This window comes from Mya arenaria, chromosome 3, assembly GCF_026914265.1.
Source record: "Mya arenaria isolate MELC-2E11 chromosome 3, ASM2691426v1".
In the NCBI taxonomy this organism is placed as follows: domain Eukaryota; kingdom Metazoa; phylum Mollusca; class Bivalvia; order Myida; family Myidae; genus Mya; species Mya arenaria.
Window position 1 is genome coordinate 15,628,876 of NC_069124.1, and position 22,350 is coordinate 15,651,225.

Below are 22,350 nucleotides of genomic sequence, written 5' to 3' on the forward strand. Positions count from 1 at the left end.
TACTGCGATTTAAAGGGTTTTCGAGAGCTTAACCTGGTATACACTCGCTCGAACAATGAAGTCGTTTTTTATGTATGATTTATTTATTTATAGCGGAATCAATATATAAACAGGGTTAACGAGAGCAACAATGTGTAGTCAATAAAAAATGCAGCAGACTTCATTCTAGTAAATCAGCTAAAGGCATCTAGGTACAAAAAATAGATCAATCACAAAATATATGAAATGCAAGGGAAAATCAAATTAAAAAAATAAAAACACATTTTAATCACATTGTAGACCTTTTAAAAGCATTTGTTGGATTTATTTTAGAAAGTAAACATAATAACTGCAATTTTGAAAAGGATACACAAAAATCTCGATGTTTTATATTTGCACTCTCATGTTTCGCTTCTGCCAATAAATAACAAACCTCTAAAACATATCGTTAGTTCCCCTCTGTAACACACAAAGAATGACTCATCCTTCATCGGAGAAATTTAAATAATTCGAATGCCGATTAAAATGAAACGTGTGAATTTATGCATTCAATGTATGCCTATTTTATAAGCTCGCGATGTTAGGTTATATTATTGTTATAAAACGTAGATCCTTGCTACGGATGGTATTTATTCTCGAAGTAGTTCATAATCGCATACACGCTGCTGAAGAAAACAAGGAGAAGTCCAAGAACGATAGTGGCGATCAGACAACGGTTTACCCGTCGCGTGTTGCGAGTTGCCGTCTGGTCATCGGTACTGGATATCCTGGGATTGATCTAAAGTATACCGAACATTGCAATTTAAACTCGAGGTTTCCTATCATCAGAAAAAATGAACAAAACAGAAAAGTGATCAGCCAATTTTTGGAAGTATTTCACAAATATTTTATAAAAAATATCGATGTTCTGCTTTCAGAATATATTGTTTTTAAAAGGTAATATTAAAAGACAAAACTGCCTACAGCTCTTACCACTACATTATAACTTCTAGCCTCACAGGATTGGTCGTAACCGTACCCTGGCTGGGCTTGTGGAGGAGAATTCACTGTATGAAGTTCCGCTTAAAAATGAAAAAGATCTAATGTGAAGTTAATGGCTTTCTCATTATCGATCAAAATCGTTCGTCTTTTATAGCATTTGCTACGTACTTGTTTCTCTAAGTGCATTTATACTTCATAAAACATGGCCAAATATAACGAATCCTTTTAAAAATATATTTGTTCTGAACTGCTTTGATAAATAAAACCGATATATTGACAAAAGGAATAGAAGCCCTGAAAAACTATTTATGCATACCTCATAAGTTTGTGAAAAACATGTTCATTGTAACAGTTATGCACTGCACTTATTTCTTTTGAATAAATGCTAAGTTTTCTTACTTATTTATTTCAATGATTTATTATTTGTAATAAATACAAGTTCAACCAAGAAATAATTATATTTACATACAACACGCATATCTGCAACTGACATTTACAACATAATTAGGTCTTCAAATAGAATTAATATCAACATCTCTTTACACCTTTTTTTAAGATGATGTACATTATATATTTGAATGTAAATAAAACAGAGATAAAACATGTTTTACTTAAGTTAAATATCAATTATGGTTTAAATCATTGATATGTTTATTTCTTTCAGAAACATGAAAGTATGTAAAATCTAGTGTTTAAAGGAAGCATTTGAAATATTTCAATAAGCTCTTAAAACGTTAAAACACTTACCATATGTCGTCGTAGCCATTTTTACTAAAATGTTGACTTCAATACAAACAGGAAGTTTTATGGTGATATCCAATACAATAATAAGCTAGCTAAAGTAGATGACGACCGCTCTGTTAACTCAATGTTTATCTCGCTCAACATTGATTCACCGGTCTTCTTATCTTACAATGGAATAAAGGAACAAGCCTAAAAGCCAAACCTATAACCATTGTTTACAATGACTTTGTTAAGAGGAACAATGTATCTGTTGCAAACGTCCGTTATTGTAAGAACATGCATATGCTAACTTTTGTAAGCTTATAGTTCTACAATGGCGTAGCTTCAGGAAGGCATTGTATGCCCGGGCATGAACAACATATTGTTAGATGTTTTCATATGAAAACGCTAGCGCTCCTAAGATAAATTTCAAGACTAAGCATGGATGATATTAGCTGGGGCTTCTAGGATGAATGTCCAGGCAGAGCATGGCTCAAATTCGCTAGCGCTCCGAGGATGAATGTTCAGACTAAGCATGGCTCATATTCGCTAGCGCTCCGAGGATGAATGTTCAGACTGAGCATGGCTTATATTCGCTAGCGCTCCTAAGAGGGATTTTAAGACTGAGCATGGCTCATATTCGCTAGTGCTCCGAGGATGTATGTTCAGACTGAGCATGGCTCATATTCGCTAGTGCTCCGAGGATGTATGTTCAGACTGAGCATGGCTCATATTCGCTAGCGCTCCGAGGATGTATGTTTAGACTGAGCATGGCTCATATTCTCTAGCGCTCCTAAAAGGGATTTTAAGACTGAGCATGGCTCATATTCCTAGTGCTCCGAGGATGTATGTTCAGACTGAGCATTGCTCATATTCGCTAGTGCACCGAGGATGTATGTTCAAGACTGAGCATGGATCAATTGCCACTGTTACTTAAATTAGAAAAACGGCTGAAATTGAAAATATTTAATTTGGGAGATATTAAGACCAAATATGGTATCTAGGAAAAATAAATAGAGATCTTTCATGGGATTGCGTTTGGAGCCGCTTTGGTCAAGGTCATTGATACTGAAAATAGTTAAAACGGTAAAAACTGAATATCGGTAGTTCGGGTTTGACATGTTGTGACCACACTTGGGAATATAGGAAGTATTTATGCATGCTTTTTGTCATCGGTGTGTAATCTAACCAGTTTGGCATGTTTTTTTTTACATACAAACAACACTAGACTTATCAGCTTAGTTATTATTCTTACAACACAGACTTAAGTTCTTCTGACAATCATTGAAATTCTGGTTTCGTCGAATTGCAGCATTTATTGTTTAGAAATTGTTTTAAGCCTCCGTTACTTGACCCAAGGGTACATATGCTTGTAGAAGTTCGCGATGAATAGGCATGTCGAGCCTCAATGCGTTGAATATCAAGAAATATATTTTACTGCTGAGTGAATCCCTATATAACCTATTGATGTGTGGGGTACTTATCAGTTACAAGCCAGTAATTTTTAACACAGTTTATGTACATACTTTTTATTTACAGATTTGATTTTCTCATTATTTTTTTAATAACACAACTTGTAAGCACAAGAAAGCATAGCATATCAATACGTATTAAATGTTTTCTTACTTACAAATGAACCTTTATCTGGTTTTGCGATGTAATGTTTGCAAATAATGGACAACCAATGAGATGACTTAACCATACAAATAAAATAAGCACAAGTGCAGCAAAAGTTCTCAAATTTTCATATAAAACATAAGATGAGTATTGTCGATCACTTTTTAACTGGCTCCATAACAGCAGATGGCGGACGGTGTTCTGAAATGAAAGGGGAATATAGACGTTAACAGCAGGGGTGGAAATGGTCGGTGTATCACTATGTTTTAAGCAGAAGCCAACTATACAGGGAATAAAAACCTTACCATCAGCGGAAACATCAAGAATGTATCTTTATTTGGAAGAACATATCTCATATTCCTCGTATTAAAATCTACCAGAATCACTCAGAGTTGACTCCGTACTTAAAGCTACAATCTTTCACGTCCCGATGATTCATAAAACTTTTGCGCAACATCGTCACCCTGTTACAAATGACGTTATAATTAATCGGGATCCAGCCTAATTAAAACCCTAATTCATTCCCTTGATTGGTTGAAAATTATTCGGTGACGCAAGAAATGACGCAACCTGTATGACAAACGTGGCGGTAAACAGGTATCCGTTGATGTTATTTGATCTTTGCAAAGACAAAAGTGCTGTATCTGTTCTAATCAGCTGATATGTACGCTAACCATGCGCGATGGCGGGTGTGTGGACGCCTCGCGGTTGACCATGACTTTCTGATGTGTACTACTAGGGATACAGCTGGGCATTTGACAAGAATGGCGGATGTGGCCCATGTTTTACAAAAAAGATGGAGTCGACTCCTGGGATTACCAGAATTGAGAGAAATGGTGCCGGATAATGAACATTCGAGGTTAGTTTTCGTTCGGTAGGGCGACTGATGCTTTTTTGTAGGTCTGTGTGGGGGGTAGGAGTGATTTCATAATTAGGGACAGGAGATTTAAGTATTTGAATCTTGGGAAGCAAGATGTAGAACTCAGAATATATTGGCTACCCTCTTACATAAGGGACGCTGCTGTAGACACTGTGTTAATGGTGTTGTGGAGGGTGTAAAGATGGAACCCAAAACATTCTTTGGTTATTCCGTTGAAAGTTGAAAGTGGCGTGAGTGCTGTCTGTCAAGATGCGATTGTCAGCAAAGCAATTCAAATGTCTGCCATACATTGCCACTCTGTCTGATATGTAAAAACCCAACCCAACTGCCCCTAATACATATATAATGGCGGAAAATATGGCGTCATATCAGGACACTAACCAGTTTAGTATTTTGTCTTTATCTCAGAAAACGGTTATTGACAGCATGTCACAAGCCCTAAGTCCTCATATTAAACCTCCTTATACTAGTAAATGGACTACGATTTGTGTCTGATGATTTTTACCCCGTTTTGGCATGGCTTCCCTTCGTTTTGAACAGTTTATGGACTATGATTATTAAGATTTTATATGCTGGAATCAAAATAAGTTGCCTTTGTTCTTACCATATACTTTCTTTTACTGTAACATTAATACTTACTTAAATTCTTGGCTAAATACCATTATTATTATTCTAAACGAATATTTCATTATTTTCAAAGTACTAGTTAAATAACGCCATGTATACACCCCTTTAATAAATCGCTAATTTGCCAGGTTTAGAGCGTATATTTTACACACTAAAAGCATGTGTATATTCTTGTTTATTCAGTGTTAAATGTATAAAATTTCAATACTGGTTTAAATTTAAACTGTATGCATAGCTACAGAATCAGTATAAATAATTTATAAATAAATAATTTCTATCCACTACGGAAGATAGGATTTCGTCTGCTAAAATAAACTATTAAATTATACATTCATTCGGAAGATTAAAGAGTATAAGTTTTCATTGAGGACAAGCATCTTGGTCAGAGGTTAAACATGTTGACTGTACATTGTGGCGTCGCTCGTTAGTTCAGGATCGCGCTAGGATAGCTGATAGGCTAAATAAACTCGGCAAATGCATCATAATGAATAAGTGGCAGCAGGCATTCGCCCGGGAAATTTTTCGTGTGATAGTGTTAGTAGTGACGTCACAATGGCTCAGTGATAAACGTTGCGACATTGGGTATGTATGGGCATCAGTGATATGTTACCTACCAGAAAGGATGGGTAACGTTGTTGTGCAATACTTTGATGTATCATCGTGAACTAAAATGACAAGTAGCTGCGCAAAACCCGATTACGCCATACTCTGACGTCATTGAAGCACTAAGGCACCAGGCTCAGCGCACACATTATGTTGAAACTTCCCTCTACCTACTACTACGATATAGTTACCTCTTTTGTTAAACCACTCCCACAAGGACGAGCTGGTAGATGCGTTGCTTGCTCTACGTGGCGTTTCCTTCTCTTTCTTTTCTTTTGATTTTTTCGGGGGTTTGGGCTTGCGAATGGCTTTCTTTGCCTGCTTTCCTGGTTGAGGTTCAGTCTGTTTATCATTTGGCTTTTGAGGTGGTTCTAGTAGAATCCTTAGCCTAGCAACTTCTGTTTTCGAATCACCACTAATCTTGTAAATAACTACATGTCCATATGCTTCTTCTTGCTCAAATATGCCCACATGTAGACGTACGTTGTAGCCTTGTTCGCAAGAGCGGCATATCCAAAACTGAATTTTCCTGTCTGAATCCGCTGAGGGTTCTTCGAAGCTTGCATTTCCCTTGTAAAATATAAAAGTAAGTTCAAAACAGAACCACCGTGTTCATACAAATTTAAGCTAAGGTTATTGCCAGATGCCATGATTTACCTCCTTGTGCGTACGATGCATAAAAACATAATAACGGCAGCAGTGACTTTCTTAAACTGATCCGTATAACTGCTGTTCATCGAATGTTCTATCAATTGTATATAAAACATCAAATATCAAAGAAATCAATACCATAGATCCATCTACGTATACTATAGAGATTTAATTGCATTTTGTATTGTATGATGAAAGAAGGTACATTAGATTCACTATTTAGAATAACCTTAGGTATCCAACGCATTAATATGTAGTCGCCTAGTGACTCCTTAGTATTTTAATTTATTTTAAAAGAAAGAGAATAATACTGTGTAAAACAAATACCGAAAAATTGTTACAAACAAGCTTTTATGGTATTGAAATATTGCAAAAAAGGCCAGGTCACTTCCGATTTCATTTGAAGTTTATATTTATATGAGTAACTCGAAGCCAGTACCTTATCAATGGAACCAAAACTGCATGGGAACATTGTGAATCACATTTGAACATTATCGATAATGGCATTTTAAAATGAAAACTAATTTTGTACAACGGATACGTTAATGAACAATCCCAATTTACACGCCCCTTACCACGACATCAATCGTGAATGTATCCCCAAGAACAGTCATCATTTCTCCTGTTTCAGGAGGGTTCTGCTCTTCGTATCCTTGGTCTAGCCATTTGTTTCTTGTCTTTTGACTTCTATTTGCAAGACAGCAATCCACAATCAACTTATGACCTAGGCCTGAATTCAATCAAAATAGTATGGTATTGGCTTGGAATTGTAAAGAGCATTTGAACACTTCTATAGACATAGTAGAATATAAAACGTTTCTACCGATTGTATAATAGACAATCAAATCAGAATTACTTGTTTCATATTTTACTTTTGACGATATAAACTTCCATACTTTACCAAACTTACATCAAACAATTGAATAATCGAAATAAACAAGTAATTTCCATGTACATATCCCATCAGAGCGCTTATGTCCTTGTTCATACTTTGCTTTAAGTTATCAAAGAAGGTTTTTAGACGTGTTCTAGTCAATGATATGTGTAAACATACCTGTCGCATCTTCCTCATCTTTTTGCACAACTGCGTAAAAAGAAACTGGTTTGCGCTTTTCTTTCACATTCAATAATTCTTCTTTGACTTTATCGACATCCCATTTTCTCCACGTTGCAGTGAACCTGAAACGTTGCTAAAATAGTATTGGTTCAACCCTTATTTACGGCTATTTACTTACAAGATGATGATTTTGAATTTTAGTTTGCACTAGCTTCATATTCAGTAGTCGTTGTTATTCCAGATAGTTGCTAAAATATGTGTTGCAATTATTGCGTTTTTTTTTCGTCTGTTTAAAATACAATACAAAGAGCCCACTCACATGCTAAAATGAGACACCTCGAAGATCAGACTAGTGTTGACAACCTTTGGTTTGAATGGTAAAACCTCCAAGGCGTTTTCCCGGGCAAGGTCTTGCTCATTACCACTTACAATGACTATATCGTCACCAGCTTTCATTCCTTTGCACATGGGAATCTGAACTGTAACCGGCTTCTTTGGCTGGTTCCCTGCATGCAGTTTTATGTAAGTGCAAAATGTTATAACGACTAAGTTTAAAAACAACGATTGTGCTTATGCATAATTATATACTTGAAAAATGCATCGTATCTATTAATATATCAATCAAAAGCAAAAAAATGCAGATTTGCAAAGGTGTTTCTCTAGACTGGTTAATCTAAAAGACCAATGCATACCTGAAACATTTATTTGAAAAACATCTGAAACGAGAATTTGGTCATCTTGTCTTTGTTTCATTTCTGCTTCTGGTGAGACCTCTTCATCCTCAGACATGTCCATCTCATATTTATCAGAATTGTTCGGATCTTGAGACTCAAATACCTATTTCGAAAAGTTCAAAATAGTATTTGATGATTAAAATGAGAAATTATACACTGCAATACTGATACAAAATTTCTGAATTGTTTGCATTTGTTTGTTTCAATACGTTATACATGTATTACGATAACCAGTTTCAGAATTACACTGCAACACTTTTTGGTTCGTATTTTTATCAAAGTGAATATACGAATCGCTTTATCTCATAAGCCATATATTGGAGTTGAAGAAAAATTGTGGTACCTACCTGTAATTTTAAAGCAGTGTCTGTGTCAAACGTTTCTCCTTGAATATCCATTACGAAGTCTTTTTCCATATCAGATGTTATCTTTGTTTCATTCTCAGATATTTCGTGTTCTTCAATTCTTGGACGAACGAATACAATGCAGTAATACATTGTCTCTGGGGTAAGAGCTATTTCCAATGGACAGTAAACGCTCTGAAATAAACAGTCAAACTTTTGTTTGAGCTTGGATAATTTGTGTATCAACCATATTCAACGCACTCATCCAACTTATATTGATGATGATTTGCGTTTTCAGTTTTTCTTAATTCGAATTCTGTTTTGAGTATGGCGATTTTATTTCGGAAAACCTTTGGGGAAAATATTAATTATTGGTTGACATATTGATAAAAAAAGATCATTTTACGTATACCTTTTGATCGCTAACGTACTCGTCTATGACCATATCTTCGTAAGACGAGTCAATGAAACGCAAAATCATTTGTTCTTTTTTAGATGGCGGCTGATATAAAGGCAAGAACAGCACAGAGTTGCACTCCTTATTGACGTTGAAAATCTTGAAATTGTACACGTCACTCAGCGGAAATTCTTCCAGAAAATTTGGCACTTTGATTGTTGAATTCTCAACCCGCTCACTGCGGCAGTATAGGTAGGTATAAGACGCTTCCGGAATATCCATGTGGGCAATAATGACATTAACGCGGTCAAGAAATATCCCATTCTCGACCTCCTTTCGCGTAACACGAGTACCTTGCGCTTTGATACCGCTGGAATAGACGTGGCATACTTTTGATTGTTTATTTGTTTCAAAATATTGGCGAATCTCAAACTTATGAATATTGACCGAAGGTCTTTTTATCAGAATTTGTTTAGCATTTGGTGTTATTTTCAGATTGAAAACAAATACTTTTAAACTTTGTATGAAAAAAGTGCGTGTCGTTTAATATTTCAAACAAACAAATACAAGTTTTATTTGTTGTTCAGGTTACTGATTTTTCAAAATCATACCCAGTTTTATAAGCAATGGCTAGTGAGTCATACATTCGAAGACTGTCTTTAATCGTACTTGTTCTGGCGACATGTTCGGGTTTCTTTTCTTCCTAAAATTTGCAAAAGAAAATGAATAATCAAACCATCATACATTATTGTCTTACAATTCCAAAAATAAACAAGTTGTAACAGATGAACACTATTAATCATAATATGTTTGCATATCTTTACTGCAGTGCCTCAGTTGGGCACATGTGAAATAAAGAAATAGTATGTTAATCAGTACATTTTGTAGACTTTTGTTTCATTTATCGACAAAAGGGGTCTATCTTAAATCAATATTTTGACATTTTTTGTTTTACTTTTAATACCTAGCACTTCCATCTTTTTTTACTACAATCTGATCAGTATTAACAAACTTAAGTTTATTAAAGATCAGTAAAACATTGATTGGTAAATTTTGAAAGAGTTTTAGCTAAACATTTAAAACGCAAGGACTGAAGTATTTAACTTCTAGTGATCCATATCGACAATAATATATACACTTTGTCTTTGGTGATATATATCATTGATTATCATCCGTCGGGTGACTTGGCATTACGCCAGTCAACAATGTTGCAAGAAGTAATTCAATGTCCTTACGTTATTTAACACCGCGGACCTTGCGCCTTTGATCAGAAGGGCCTCCATTGCTTCTTGTGATCCCAATTTCATGGCAACATGCAGGGGTGTGTCACCCGTCACCTTTCAGGATGAAGTCAGTTAGATTAATTTTGGAATGTTTTATTCAGAAAACAAAAAACAGCATACTAACATGACATATCATCATCAACAATGGTTTAACTATACATACCGAGTTCTGTAAATTAGGATCCATACCCACATCGACTAGTGTCTCAATAATGTCCATTGGTTGTGAGCCAATGGCCCTGTGCAAAGGAGAATCACCATCCTATAAAACAAGTGACAGATTGTTTAAACAACTCTGAATGGTAATAGTTCTTATCAAAACTTAAACTGTTGAATACTTTCTTCTTTTAAATGTTCATTCTGTGTTTACAATGATTGGACATTTTGTTTTCATCCGAATCAATTGAAAAAAGACTAACTTGCAAGCCAAGAACTGTAGTACTAGTAACTGTAGCCTGGTTTCACAAACCAATAAGATAGTAAAACGGACTCTGTTTTCGTCTTAGATTTTGAAAGTACATAGTCCAAGATGTATTGCAACAAGGAAGGAAACACCATAATTAGAGTACCTAAACATGCGCATGGTCCGCAATCTCATGTTTCATTTGTTAAATAATCCCTATGGTTTATATATTTATTTTTGTTGCCTCTGTATATTATTCTACATTACAAACATTATAAAACAAACTACGAAACAGGAAGAAAACACAAACTTTGTTTAAAGGGTTCATATCCAATTTCAACTTGGCGAGGTAGCAGACAATATCGAGATACCCATCTTTGGCAGCGTAATGAAGAACTGTGTTGCCATTCTGAAATACATCTACCTTGAGAACGTTTTTGGTTTATTTTATTCAACTCATTAACTCCCATTTCGGACGTAAACAGGTTGAGGAAGCTTTACCGTTCAATAAGTATCGTGCATATAAACAATTATGTTATCTTATACCGCACGCTAGTTATAAACATCTTGGAACAAACAGTAACGTCAACCAGTAACCACGTAATTAACCACGTAAACGCTCGCGTATAATTTAAATAACTCGAGTTGAGGCTGTAGTAACAATTACATGTTATGATACGTAAAAAACTATGTTATCACGAAAGATGTTCGCATATTAATGCTAATTTAATCCAACCGTGAAAAGCAGATTAAGGTGTCACCTATCATTCGATAAATCTGTCTCTAAATTAATTCTCGATAGCACCTGTGAATTTAGCATCACGTCAGTTATGATTAAACTAGTGTTGTTGTTTTTTTTTATCTTTGAATAAAAGTGGTTCTTTACTTTATATAACTATAAACTCTCATTTGTGTCGAAATATAAATATATATATAAATTTATTTGTGTTACCTACTGACCTACATTCATTTTGGTAAAAGAATGAAACCAGCACTACACAACAGTGAACATTCAGGGTCATGAAAGAATGGACAGCTTTTATGTGTTAATGGTTATGTATGACGTACCAGACTGCTGTCGGCAGCAATGATAGGGGTGTTCATGTCCCATTGCACAAGCTTGACCGGTGTTTTATTTTCACGAATCCCAGAATGCCGTAAAGAGGAAAACATGATAAAAAAAGGGATGCTTACAATGTTACGCTGAGCGAGATCCGCCCCTATCTTTGCAAGTAATTTAAGGACATCCAGCATTCCCTTCCTGGCTGCCAGATGGACAGCATTGTCCCCCCGCTGAAAATAACATCGAGAAGTAGGGGGTTATTTTTAAGAAATGCTATACTCGAGACCAATTTTTCCTCCACTTATTGTCTAATAATTTCATGATAATAGTTCGTCCACTTCTGTTTCAAACATACCTTAACGTACACTGGGCTTGTTTCGCGACGTCATGGAAACGAATATTGCATACATCATGCATACTAAATTTGGATTATATAGTTAAAAGCAAACTAATATACAACACGCATGTATTTAAAGTTAAATCATCTGTACTTACGTCAATAACATTGAAGTCCACCTTGTGAAAGCTTTTGCCGTTGATGACCAATTCAACTACTTTCTTCTCATCACCTTTATTAATGGCGTCCAGTAACTTACGACCCCTTTCCTGCAAACCATTTTTATAATACAATTGAAAAAAGAGCAAAAATATATAGTAGCGTATAGAAGAGAAATAGGAGCCAATAATTTAACGAAGACCCTGCATATAGGTAAAGGATTTTGCTTCTCACTTACACGTAATGGTCACATTACACGTCACTTTAAATTTCACAAAATCAGATGCGAAAGAATTTTAATAAATTCAGTCCAGTTTAATCAAAGATTCAAATATCAGTTCTTCCATTTTGTTAATATGAAATATTATTATATTTTCATAAAAAATGTAAAATATGATCAAAACGTAAATGATCATTTATGCTTACCGTTGGGTCCATTTCTTCTCAGTGAAAAGAATTGCTTATTATAATGTATCCTTTATTCACATTCGATTCCCATGTAATTCTTTCCTTTCATTGGTACATTCGATCTTTCTTAAATGTTGTTTGTTATCTGGTATGTTTATAATACCAACATACGTTCTGTCAATGAGTTAATCCCTAAATTGCAACTGTTTAACAAATACTGACTGTGATATTTTATAAAAAAACGACAACTTCCGCCTTCTGTTTAACAAATGAGTGTGACTTTTTGGCAGTTAGATGGACGATATGGAACGATGAAACAATAGCTGATTGAGAATTGAACAGATCTAATTGTTCAATTTGGAATTACGCTGTATAAAGACAAATGGCATTCAAAAAACAATTATGTCTCCGGTCAAAGTATTATAATTCTTCAACTTGAACTAGTGTCATATGAAGACAGATCGTATCTTGTATCTTCAAATCCGATCATAAATAACGTTGCAATTATAATAATGCAATAGAACACGGACAAAACAAGAAGTCCGAATATATAGTTACAATATAAATGGCACACAGATCAACGGTAAACAAGCAAACCTGAAAGAAGCTCACGATGCATTCAGTTTATTATTGTATAGACATTTGATCATTATGATAATTAGGATAACAAACTTGTACCAGTTTTGATGCATATTCACGAACGGCTTTAGTCTGAGTTTTTGGCAGGTACTCAAAGAAAGCAGATTTTTTTGTGCTTTTACAGGAGAGTGGTAAAAAGCCGTTTTCGTTACAAATAATTTATTCTACAATCAGGTACACGTGTTTGCCAAAATATCTTAAATTATAGTTTGTTTGAAACATTTATGATTTCAAATTTCAATGTGTTCGTCAAGATTGACCCAGTTAAGTCAGATAGTGGTTTCGGATGCACAATCTCGCGTCAGCACAAGCAACGTGAAGGTATATGTCAAATAAATTAATATAACAAAGCTAGCAAGGCAAAGTAGTAATTTCGATTGGAGTTATGACTGCTTTACGTTGAGCACTTATATTACAAAATGATTTGTAATATTACCAGATATATAATCATCGATGATAATGAGAAATTCATTTGAAATAATCAAAATTTGAACAACGGAATCAAGAAAAAAGAGAAAAGGGAATAAACGCGCATGTGTTTGTATATTATTTTCTAATTTAATAGTATAAGATACATTTTACAACATGCGCCCTGTGTGTATTTGCACAATTCATTGTGCAGTCAAGTAGTCCTTAAATGGTATGAATAATACATAAAATCATATAGATAATGTCTCATCGAAAAGGTGCATGTATGTATATTAAACTTAATACATTATGTACAAAAACGAACAATAGAAAAATAAGTGGAAAGCAATGCTGAAATCACATTTTGTAATCAGTATAAAGGCACATGCATTATAGAGAAAGGTTTATTAATCTCAACGGAAAACATAAAACAATACTGTTAATACTGTTGTCAAAACACAAAAACCAAATGAGCTTAATACTAATATTGTAAAGAATGTATAATCTGTGTAACTATCATTTACATGTCGGAAACCGTCATATAACTGAATGTCTGATTTTATCAGGTTGAATACAATCATTAATAGTTCATTTTCTTCTCATAATTTTAGAAGAATCCGTTTCGCAATGCTATAGAATTGCACTCTGAGATCGTTGTTTATATGGATCTTGACGTTTACTTGGTTGAGTGCCATTTCCTTAGCCTTATCGTGATATCATAAATGGTTTGTTCTTGAATACGGTATGTGGCTGCAAAGTCACTCGTTGATTCCCATTTTTTGTGAATTCTTAGTAGGGAGTGTCCAATGAATATTGCAGAATAGGCAGCTCGTGATTATGAGACTAATCTTTCAATAAACATTTCAAACGATTAGTTAAAATAGCGTGTCGCCGTAATCAAATAAAAGCCATTAATATTAAAGTGCATGTACCATATATTGAAATACCCGGTGGCATCAAAGGGGAGACTGTTGTACAATTGGATGGGACATAAGAAAGAGCGTTCGCATTTCGCTGCCCCTTTATAATATTGCTTTGACAGGGACAACAGCAATCCTTTCAGAGGAATTATACGCCTCTATAACAGCTGTTTCGTTCAAAGTTGTAGAACTCAATTTTGCAATGGCGTGATCAATGAGTTGCGATGTTCCTGCCACTTCTTTACTAATACTAACATTAGCTACTCTTACTTTATCTTCAACTAAATAGCATATTGCCTTCTCTCGGCGAATCGCTAACCTATCACAGGTTTTCTTGTCGGTCAATTTATCCGTGTTTTCAGACACTTGTAAGTGTTCCTAGTTTGAAATTATCACTGATGTGTTGGTAGAAAAACATGTCTCTTTTTTCGCTCTGGGCATACACCGTTGCAACGAATCAACGAGTTGGTTGCCATCGCGGTATTTCGATGCCACTTTATAATACAACACGCTATTTAAGATTGGCAGACGAATACCGTACGTGAGCAACATCGAGGTACTTATAATAGCATAGTACTGGTATACTAGTAATAGTTTTGTCAACTTGATCAAGTTTAGATCGTATAGGGTTAAACATCATGCCCGTATAACTCGACGACATACCATGAACTGATGGGTGCAATGAACTTAAGTTAAGCGATTGGAATCCGAAAAGGTATGACCTTGTCTTCCGTAAGGAAAGACACTCGAACTACATGTTCTTTTTGGCCTTTATACCGACTGTAATATGTTGCCTGGCGCGTCAAGTGATTTCTCGATGTCGTTTCTTTCGATAAGAGAAGACACAATTTTATCTGCAGTTGAATATAAAGCAAGTAAAGTATCTGCATTACAATGTGAATCAGTAATGGATATATAAAAGAGAAAATACTGTTCCGCAGCATCGAGAAGAAACATGAAAAAATGGCGAATATTTCCACAATAAAACGCTGTCATAATAATTTGTTTTTTTTTCTGTTCAAAGAATCCAAATACCCAAGTTTGCCTCGATCTATGGTCCTGAATATAGTTGTATCATTGCAACGATCCTAACTGTCGAGGAGATGCAGGACTTCCATTTGGTTTACGATAGATTTGCGATGTCTGTGTTAATTTCAGGAGATACATTTCTCACCAAATCGAAAAGCTCCGTCGTCTTTCAAAGCCACCTAGTTGAACATTCAGAACACCATATTTGACAATAGGATTTCTTTCCTGCGAGAGATAAGTCTTAAGTGTTTCTAATCCATTCTAGCATTTCGTGGACAATTTTTAAAGAATGCTTATCTAAAGATCCGGGCATCTCTTAGCAATTCATTTTCGCCCCAGCCTCCAACGACTATAAAACACGTATTAAGCAACACAGACTTTTTTTTAATTGTGTGGTAAAAGGTCTTTACCACTTTGATGGCGTCATATGCCTGCGTTGCTCTTATGTCCTAGGCGGTAACGAGGCGCTATTTTTTTATCTTTGTTTGGCATGCCTTACAGTTTACGTTTGAAAAAAAAATAGAACACATTTACACATTAAAACGAGTAACATTTTAACTATGCATAACTCAGTAGACATACATACATGTACATTTCAAAGTCATACATACTGCAGCACGTCGGAATACAAAAGACAGCAGCTACATATCATTATAAAGCACCATATGCACGCAAAAAAATGACACATATACATATACTAAAGTCACATCAAACATGCATATTCACACATAACATAAACAACTATTACCCAAAAAACAGCTGAACTTGAAGCCTCTCCAGGTCTGGATCAGTCTCTTGAACTCACCATAGACTGACCTCGCTCACCATCACGTGTTTAGTGTTTTATTTTAGTATTTAGACTTGCAAATAACTAAAGAATTTACATTATTGTTTGACAACAGTAAATAGCATACGTAAACATTTACGAACTGAGCTTTTTTGTTATGTACCGCATCTTTTTGGAAGTTTTTTTGTGACCCGCATCACGGACCTGTAAGGTTCCCGCATTTGAACCAATACAATAAAATGAGCACGGTACGGATACGTACGGGCTTTACACGTGGAAAATTCTCTATGGTTGACTGTTGCCTCGGAAGGTAATCCTGTAGTTGTTTTTATTATGAACGTGTATACATGTTTCATATGTATCATATCAAAATAAACATTGCACATTTTTAGGTGACACGATTGTTTTGTGTACGACTCTTGCAAAGTTGTAAATAAGTGCTTGTACAGTTTTAATTCATATTTTATTTTTACCTGTTTTAAACAGGTGTTTGTTTATCGCGCGTTAAAGTTAAACCTCATTTTCTAATTTCTAAAGTAGGGTAACTGTCGTAGAGGCCGAAACGTTAAGAACCTGTTGCTAAATGCACGGTATGCAAATGATTAAACTTAACAGTTTTCCCAAGTGCATATATATAAATCAATCACCTGTGTTACACTCAGTCCAGGGTTCTGTTAGTCTTGATAATATTGTCCTTGATGTTGGGGATAAGAAGAATACAGTATTAAACATCAATTATTTTATATCACACATTACTATTTATTTATTACATGTTTAGTAAAGAAATTTTGTCAATGACAATTACCAATTAGAATATGACATGTTATATAAAATACACATCTGCCTCACCATGTAGCTACAATAATGAGTGACCAGGGATACTTTTTTATTATTTTGACATTTCTTATGTATCCCTGCAATGCTACAACTCTCTACCATTTAACACCGGGCGAAATAATATATAGTAATGTTATGCATCGATGTTAAATAATAATGACAAAATTGGACTACCTCACCATGCACAGTTTAATTGTTGTTCTTTGCTGCTCTGTATCTATAGGTGGACTAGTATAAAGAACTACAGTTGCCCTTACCATGGTTACAATTCCTGTCTGTGCACCACTGGTTCTGTAAGCAATTTCGGAGAACAACTAAAGAATCGTAGAAATAAATGAATGTGCTTTACTGATTATTGCTTCTTTTACAAAAATTGATACAGGCACACTATTTACCCTCTTGTCCTTGGGCCCGTCCCAATTATTTTTTGAAGAATGAAACCCTGCTTTAGACTCTGAAAACAAAAGAAGACGGCTAGCACAGTTCATAAATTTATAAATTTTGTCGATCAATGTTAACTTACTCATATATTGACTTAAGTTCATGATACCTGTGTTCAATGCATTAGTTTAGTCATTCTTACCAATGAAAGATTTCGAGGAGTCTGACAAACACATGTGTTTTTTAAAATGAAAAATGTATACAAAATGACAAAGTACAGCCATTATATTTGAGTTCAGCCAACTTTATTGTTTGCTTCAATCTTTTAAACCACTGTAGTATGGACAACAGCATTTTTTTATAGAAATAAATAGGTTCAAAGCGTGTCTAAAAAGTGACTTATCTGGAAATGGAAAAGTAGGGACTTGCCATGGCAGTCGGCATTTAGTAGTTTAACAGTTAAAAAACGAGAATCAATTCATTCTTACTAGTAATATACTTAATGTAAGGTGTGCTCTGGATATGGCAAGCCATTTTTTTTATACTCTGTGCAGATGCACTTACCCTGTGCAAACTAACAATTTAAAAATACAGACAAAAAACCTCTAAAAGTGCTTACAGAACCAGTATGGCCCACATCCTAACAACCAGAAGGCTAATACTTTCACTGTGTCCCATTCTGATGGATAAATTTCCCCACTAATTACCAACAATAGTGTTTCGCCAATTTTAAATATTGATTTTCAAGGTTAAAAGAGAACTTATATATCCTTGGTGTTATTCTGTGAGCAAAATTATAATAATTAGATCATTATTATAGACTGTCACCGACATCATAGGACTGATGTTTTTTAAGGACATATAAATTAACCTTCAAAATAAATATGCTGCATGTCATGCTTTGTTTAAAAAGGAAACTTTATGTTGACATAAATTTGTGGGGTCCGGATTGAAAATATGTGTACATGTCAAATAATTGCATTTTATTCATGACCTTGACTTAGCAGATTAAAACGTTTGTATGCTGTTTCAAGATATGTAATAAACAAAAGTGGGTTTATTATTTTCTTCGTTGAAAAATAAAAGATTACAGGCTGTTGAAATTGCATGAATAATTGAAAAAAATCATATCAGAAACTTCTTCCTTCCTGTATTCTCCCTCTGTGTTGATATAACATTAGTCCAAAAATTTCCTTGATGTGACTTACAAGCCAAAAATTCCTGACCATTTCAAAGCTGCTAATGGAATGGTTTATGGACACCAGTACTGATTCAAGAGTGATTATATGAGCTATCAACTTAAGTCACATTTGAGCTTAAAAAAATCAGTATAAACTATAAAGCAATTTGTTTTTATAATTTTTAATTAATTTTGAATAAGTACCGACAACATACGGTTATCTCTAAAAGCATGTATTGCAATAAACCGATCGATGGGTTTGATGGAAATTGTATCTTGGTTTGATTAATTCTGTCATTAAATTACTGGTATAAATAGGTATACCAGTATGGTATAATGGGCTTATTGAAAAAATCATGTTGCAACCATAGATATAGAACTAGAACCATTAGTGCACTATTATGTCCATTATTGGCAAATGAAGTGTTATTTTCAATGCTTGAATCTGTAACAGATCCAAGGTAACTGTAAAAAACGTTGGTTAAGCTTGTGATACATGGATTTAGTTATGGGTGCTGCACTTTGCCCTATTTTTGGTAGTATCTCAGAATCTGCCCTCATGGAGACCAGGAGGTCACGAGCTTAGCACAAGGCAGTTGTCACTCTTTTTAAAAAGTGATATTTTTTTATATATTTTAAGCTTTTTCACCCTTAGGACCTTGTCCCATTTCTGAGTAAATCATGATTTAAAAAGTAAAGTTATAACGTGCAATCTGATGACAAAGTGAAGGTCAAGATGGCAGCTAAGGTTGATTTCTTATGATGTGCCACATTCACGTCCAAGGTGGCAGTTAAGGTTGATTTCCTGTAATGACTGCCACTTTCACCACTCAGTATTACATAGTAAAGTCCAGGGTGGCAGCTAAGTCAATTTTCTATAATGTGTTTTTTTAATACCACTTTGGTATTATTTGGATACCTCTTTTGAGACCTTTTTAAGACCTTGAATGTATTTTTTTCACTATTGTGCTATGCTAACATGGCATGCAATATGGATATATCAAAGAATGAGTTTAATTTTTAAATGCAATATAATATAGGAAGATCCATGGACATGTACTTCAATATTTACTCTCCAACTTAACCCTTTATTTGTAAGGGTGATGGATTTTCTTCAATGGGAATATCATATTAAAGTTTAAGGTCATTTTTCCAAAGCCTGAGGTTGTTTTTATTTTCTAATCTTAACCTATTGAACTTGAATCAAAGTCCCCAGCATAATATTTAGACAAGTATTCTTTGATGGATAGTAATATTGTAAAGTGTTGTAAACTATCAAGCGCACTGATGCTTCCCCTATTATTTTCACACGCTTGTGATGAACTACATTTGAATTCAGTCAACCAGGCAACTAAAGATCTGTCCTTTCAAATCTTAATTTTTGTATCATATGATCATTTAATAGACTTTAAAGAGGGATATAAATGCAGGTGATTTAAAGAGGTACTGTTTTCATGTGTTTATGCAAATAATAAAGAACTATAATATTTGAGGTTTTATGTTTATTATCAGTGTAATATTACTGTCATGGACCTGGTTTATAGGGGACCTGGTTTATATGTCCGTGTTACCATGCAGTTACATATTTTCAATTTTAGATGTAAAATTGTTGTGCATTCTATAAATCTATGAAGGTCATGGCTGAGATGGTAGATTTATGTATAATACACTATGCATTGCTAGAAATTATGTCTCCCCCTCTCTGGGGGAGACATATTGTTTTTGCCCTGTCCGTCAGTCCGGTAGTCCGATAGTCCGGTAGTCCGGTAGTCCGTCAGTCCGTCCGTACGTCACACTTCGTTTCCGATCGATAACTGGAAAACCGCATGACCTAGGATCACCAAACTTGGTAGGGAGGTTGGTCATGAGGTGTAGAAGATCCCTATTGTTTTTGGGGTCACTAGGTCAAAGGTCAAGGTCGCGGCGACCCCCAATGTAAAAAACATTTCCGCTCAATATCTTGACAATGGTTTGACCTAGGTTCACCAAACTTGGTAGGGAGGTTGGTCATGAGGTGTAGAAGATCCCTATTGTTTTTGGGGTCACTAGGTCAAAGGTCAAGGTCGCGGCGACCCCCAATGTAAAAAACATTTCCGCTCAATATCTTGAGAATGGTTTGATCTAGGTTCACCAAACTTGGTAGGGAGGTTGGTCGTGAGGTGTAGAGGATCCCTATTGTTTTTGGGGTCACTAGGTCAAAGGTCAAGGTCGCGGCGACCCCCAATGTAAAAAACATTTCCGCTCAATATCTTGAGAATGGTTTGACCTAGGTTCACCAAACTTGGTAGGGAGGTTGGTCGTGAGGTGTAGAGGATCCCTATTGTTTTTGGGGTCACTAGGTCAAAGGTCAAGGTCGCGGCGACCCCCAATGTAAAAAACATTTCCGCTCAATATCTTGAGAATGGTTTGATCTAGGTTCACCAAACTTGGTAGGGAGGTTGGTCGTGAGGTGTAGAGGATCCCTATTGTTTTTGGGGTCACTAGGTCAAAGGTCAAGGTCGCGGCGACCCCCAATATAAAAAACATTTCTGCTCAAAATCTTGAGAATGGTTTGACCTAGGTTCACCAAACTTGGTAGGGAGGTTGGTCATGAGGTGTAGAAGATCCCTATTGTTTTTGGGGTCACTAGGTCAAAGGTCAAGGTCGCGGCGACCCCCAATGTAAAAAACATTTCCGCTCAATATCTTGAGAATGGTTTGACCTAGGTTCACCAAACTTGGTAGGGAGGTTGGTCGTGAGGTGTAGAGGATCCCTATTGTTTTTGGGGTCACTAGGTCAAAGGTCAAGGTCGCGGCGACCCCCAATGTAAAAAACATTTCCGCTCAATATCTTGAGAATGGTTTGACCTAGGTTCACCAAACTTGGTAGGGAGGTTGGTCGTGAGGTGTAGAGGATCCCTATTGTTTTTGGGGTCACTAGGTCAAAGGTCAAGGTCGCGGCGACCCCCAATATAAAAAACATTTCTGCTCAAAATCTTGAGAACGGTTTGACCTAGGTTCACCAAACTTGGTAGGGAGGTTGGTCATGAGGTGTAGAAGATCCCTATTGTTTTTGGGGTCACTAGGTCAAAGGTCAAGGTCGCGGCGACCCCCAATGTAAAAAACATTTCCGCTCAATATCTTGAGAATGGTTTGACCTAGGTTCACCAAACTTGGTAGGGAGGTTGATCATGAGGTTTAGAAAACTCCTATGTTTTGGGGGGTCACAAGGTCAAAGGTCAACGTCGCTGTGACCTCTAATGTAAAAAAATATTTCCGTGCAATATCAGGAGAATGCTTTGATCTAGGTTCATCAAACTTTGAAGTGAGGTTGGTCATGATGTCTAGTTGATTTTGCAATCAGTTGGTCAAAGGTCAAGGTCACTGACCTTGAGGTGAAGAACCGGTTTCTGCTCAATAACTCAAGAACGTTTACACCCAGGAACTTCATACTTGGTATGCCAGTTAGTCATGACTAGTTGATGGCCCCTATTGATTTTGGGATCCATCATTGATTATTTCTCACCTACGACCACACAATGGGGGAGACATGCGCTTTTTCGAAAAAGCAATCTCTAGTTCTATCATATTTAAAACATGGATCACTTTATTATGTTTAAACATAAATTTCCTAGTCTGCTTATTTTTGCAAGCATTATTGAGTTGCTAGTCAACTACCTTGATAACGTGCCAGAGAAGAAATGGTTTTTCAATTTTAAATCTTCTTCTTATCTGCAAGATCTATTGTATATTTAAGTACTCATAATCGTGTGATGTTTTGAGTAATAAATCAAAATTAAAGTTTTTCATACTTAAAAAGCGTAAATTGTGTTAATAATGAATCACCCTGTTAAGTTACGTTGAACAAGGGTTTCTGATCATCTCTCATTTTTAGGTGATGATCTTATACTTTTTTCTTGCTACTAAAATTTTGTCCATCAATGG

At 35.5% G+C, this 22,350-nt stretch overlaps 2 protein-coding genes across 6 annotated transcripts in view; one reads left to right on the top strand and one right to left on the bottom strand.

Annotated features, from left to right (window-relative positions):
* Positions 1-3,141: 3,141 nt before the first annotated feature.
* On the bottom strand, positions 3,142-12,479 carry LOC128227679 (uncharacterized). Of its 2 annotated transcripts, XM_052938430.1 has the most exons (15): positions 12,265-12,479; positions 11,838-11,948; positions 11,474-11,572; positions 10,590-10,688; positions 10,040-10,138; positions 9,829-9,930; positions 9,205-9,296; positions 8,609-8,963; positions 8,200-8,391; positions 7,811-7,955; positions 7,438-7,624; positions 7,116-7,240; positions 6,637-6,791; positions 5,602-5,980; positions 3,142-3,501 (listed from the first exon to the last, which is right to left on the bottom strand). In XM_052938430.1, exons 1-15 carry the CDS (start codon positions 12,274-12,276, stop codon positions 3,458-3,460), a joined length of 2,196 nt encoding a protein of 731 aa, XP_052794390.1. In that variant the 5' UTR covers positions 12,277-12,479; the 3' UTR covers positions 3,142-3,457. The 2 variants fall into 2 exon arrangements, with proteins under 2 accessions (XP_052794390.1, XP_052794391.1); XM_052938431.1 differs by lacking the exon at positions 10,590-10,688.
* LOC128227678 (long-chain-fatty-acid--CoA ligase ACSBG2-like) overlaps positions 8,603-22,350 on the top strand; it is a 34,619-nt gene continuing 20,871 nt past the window's right edge. Inside the window, exon 1 of one of the 4 annotated variants that reach the window (XM_052938427.1) lies at positions 8,603-8,845. The gene's annotated coding sequence lies outside the window, so the exon portion shown is untranslated. Of the gene's footprint in view, positions 8,846-16,307; positions 16,340-16,484; positions 16,620-19,767; positions 19,871-22,350 lie in introns of those variants that run through there. The other 3 variants (XM_052938428.1, XM_052938429.1, XM_052938426.1) reach the window with 3 other exon arrangements.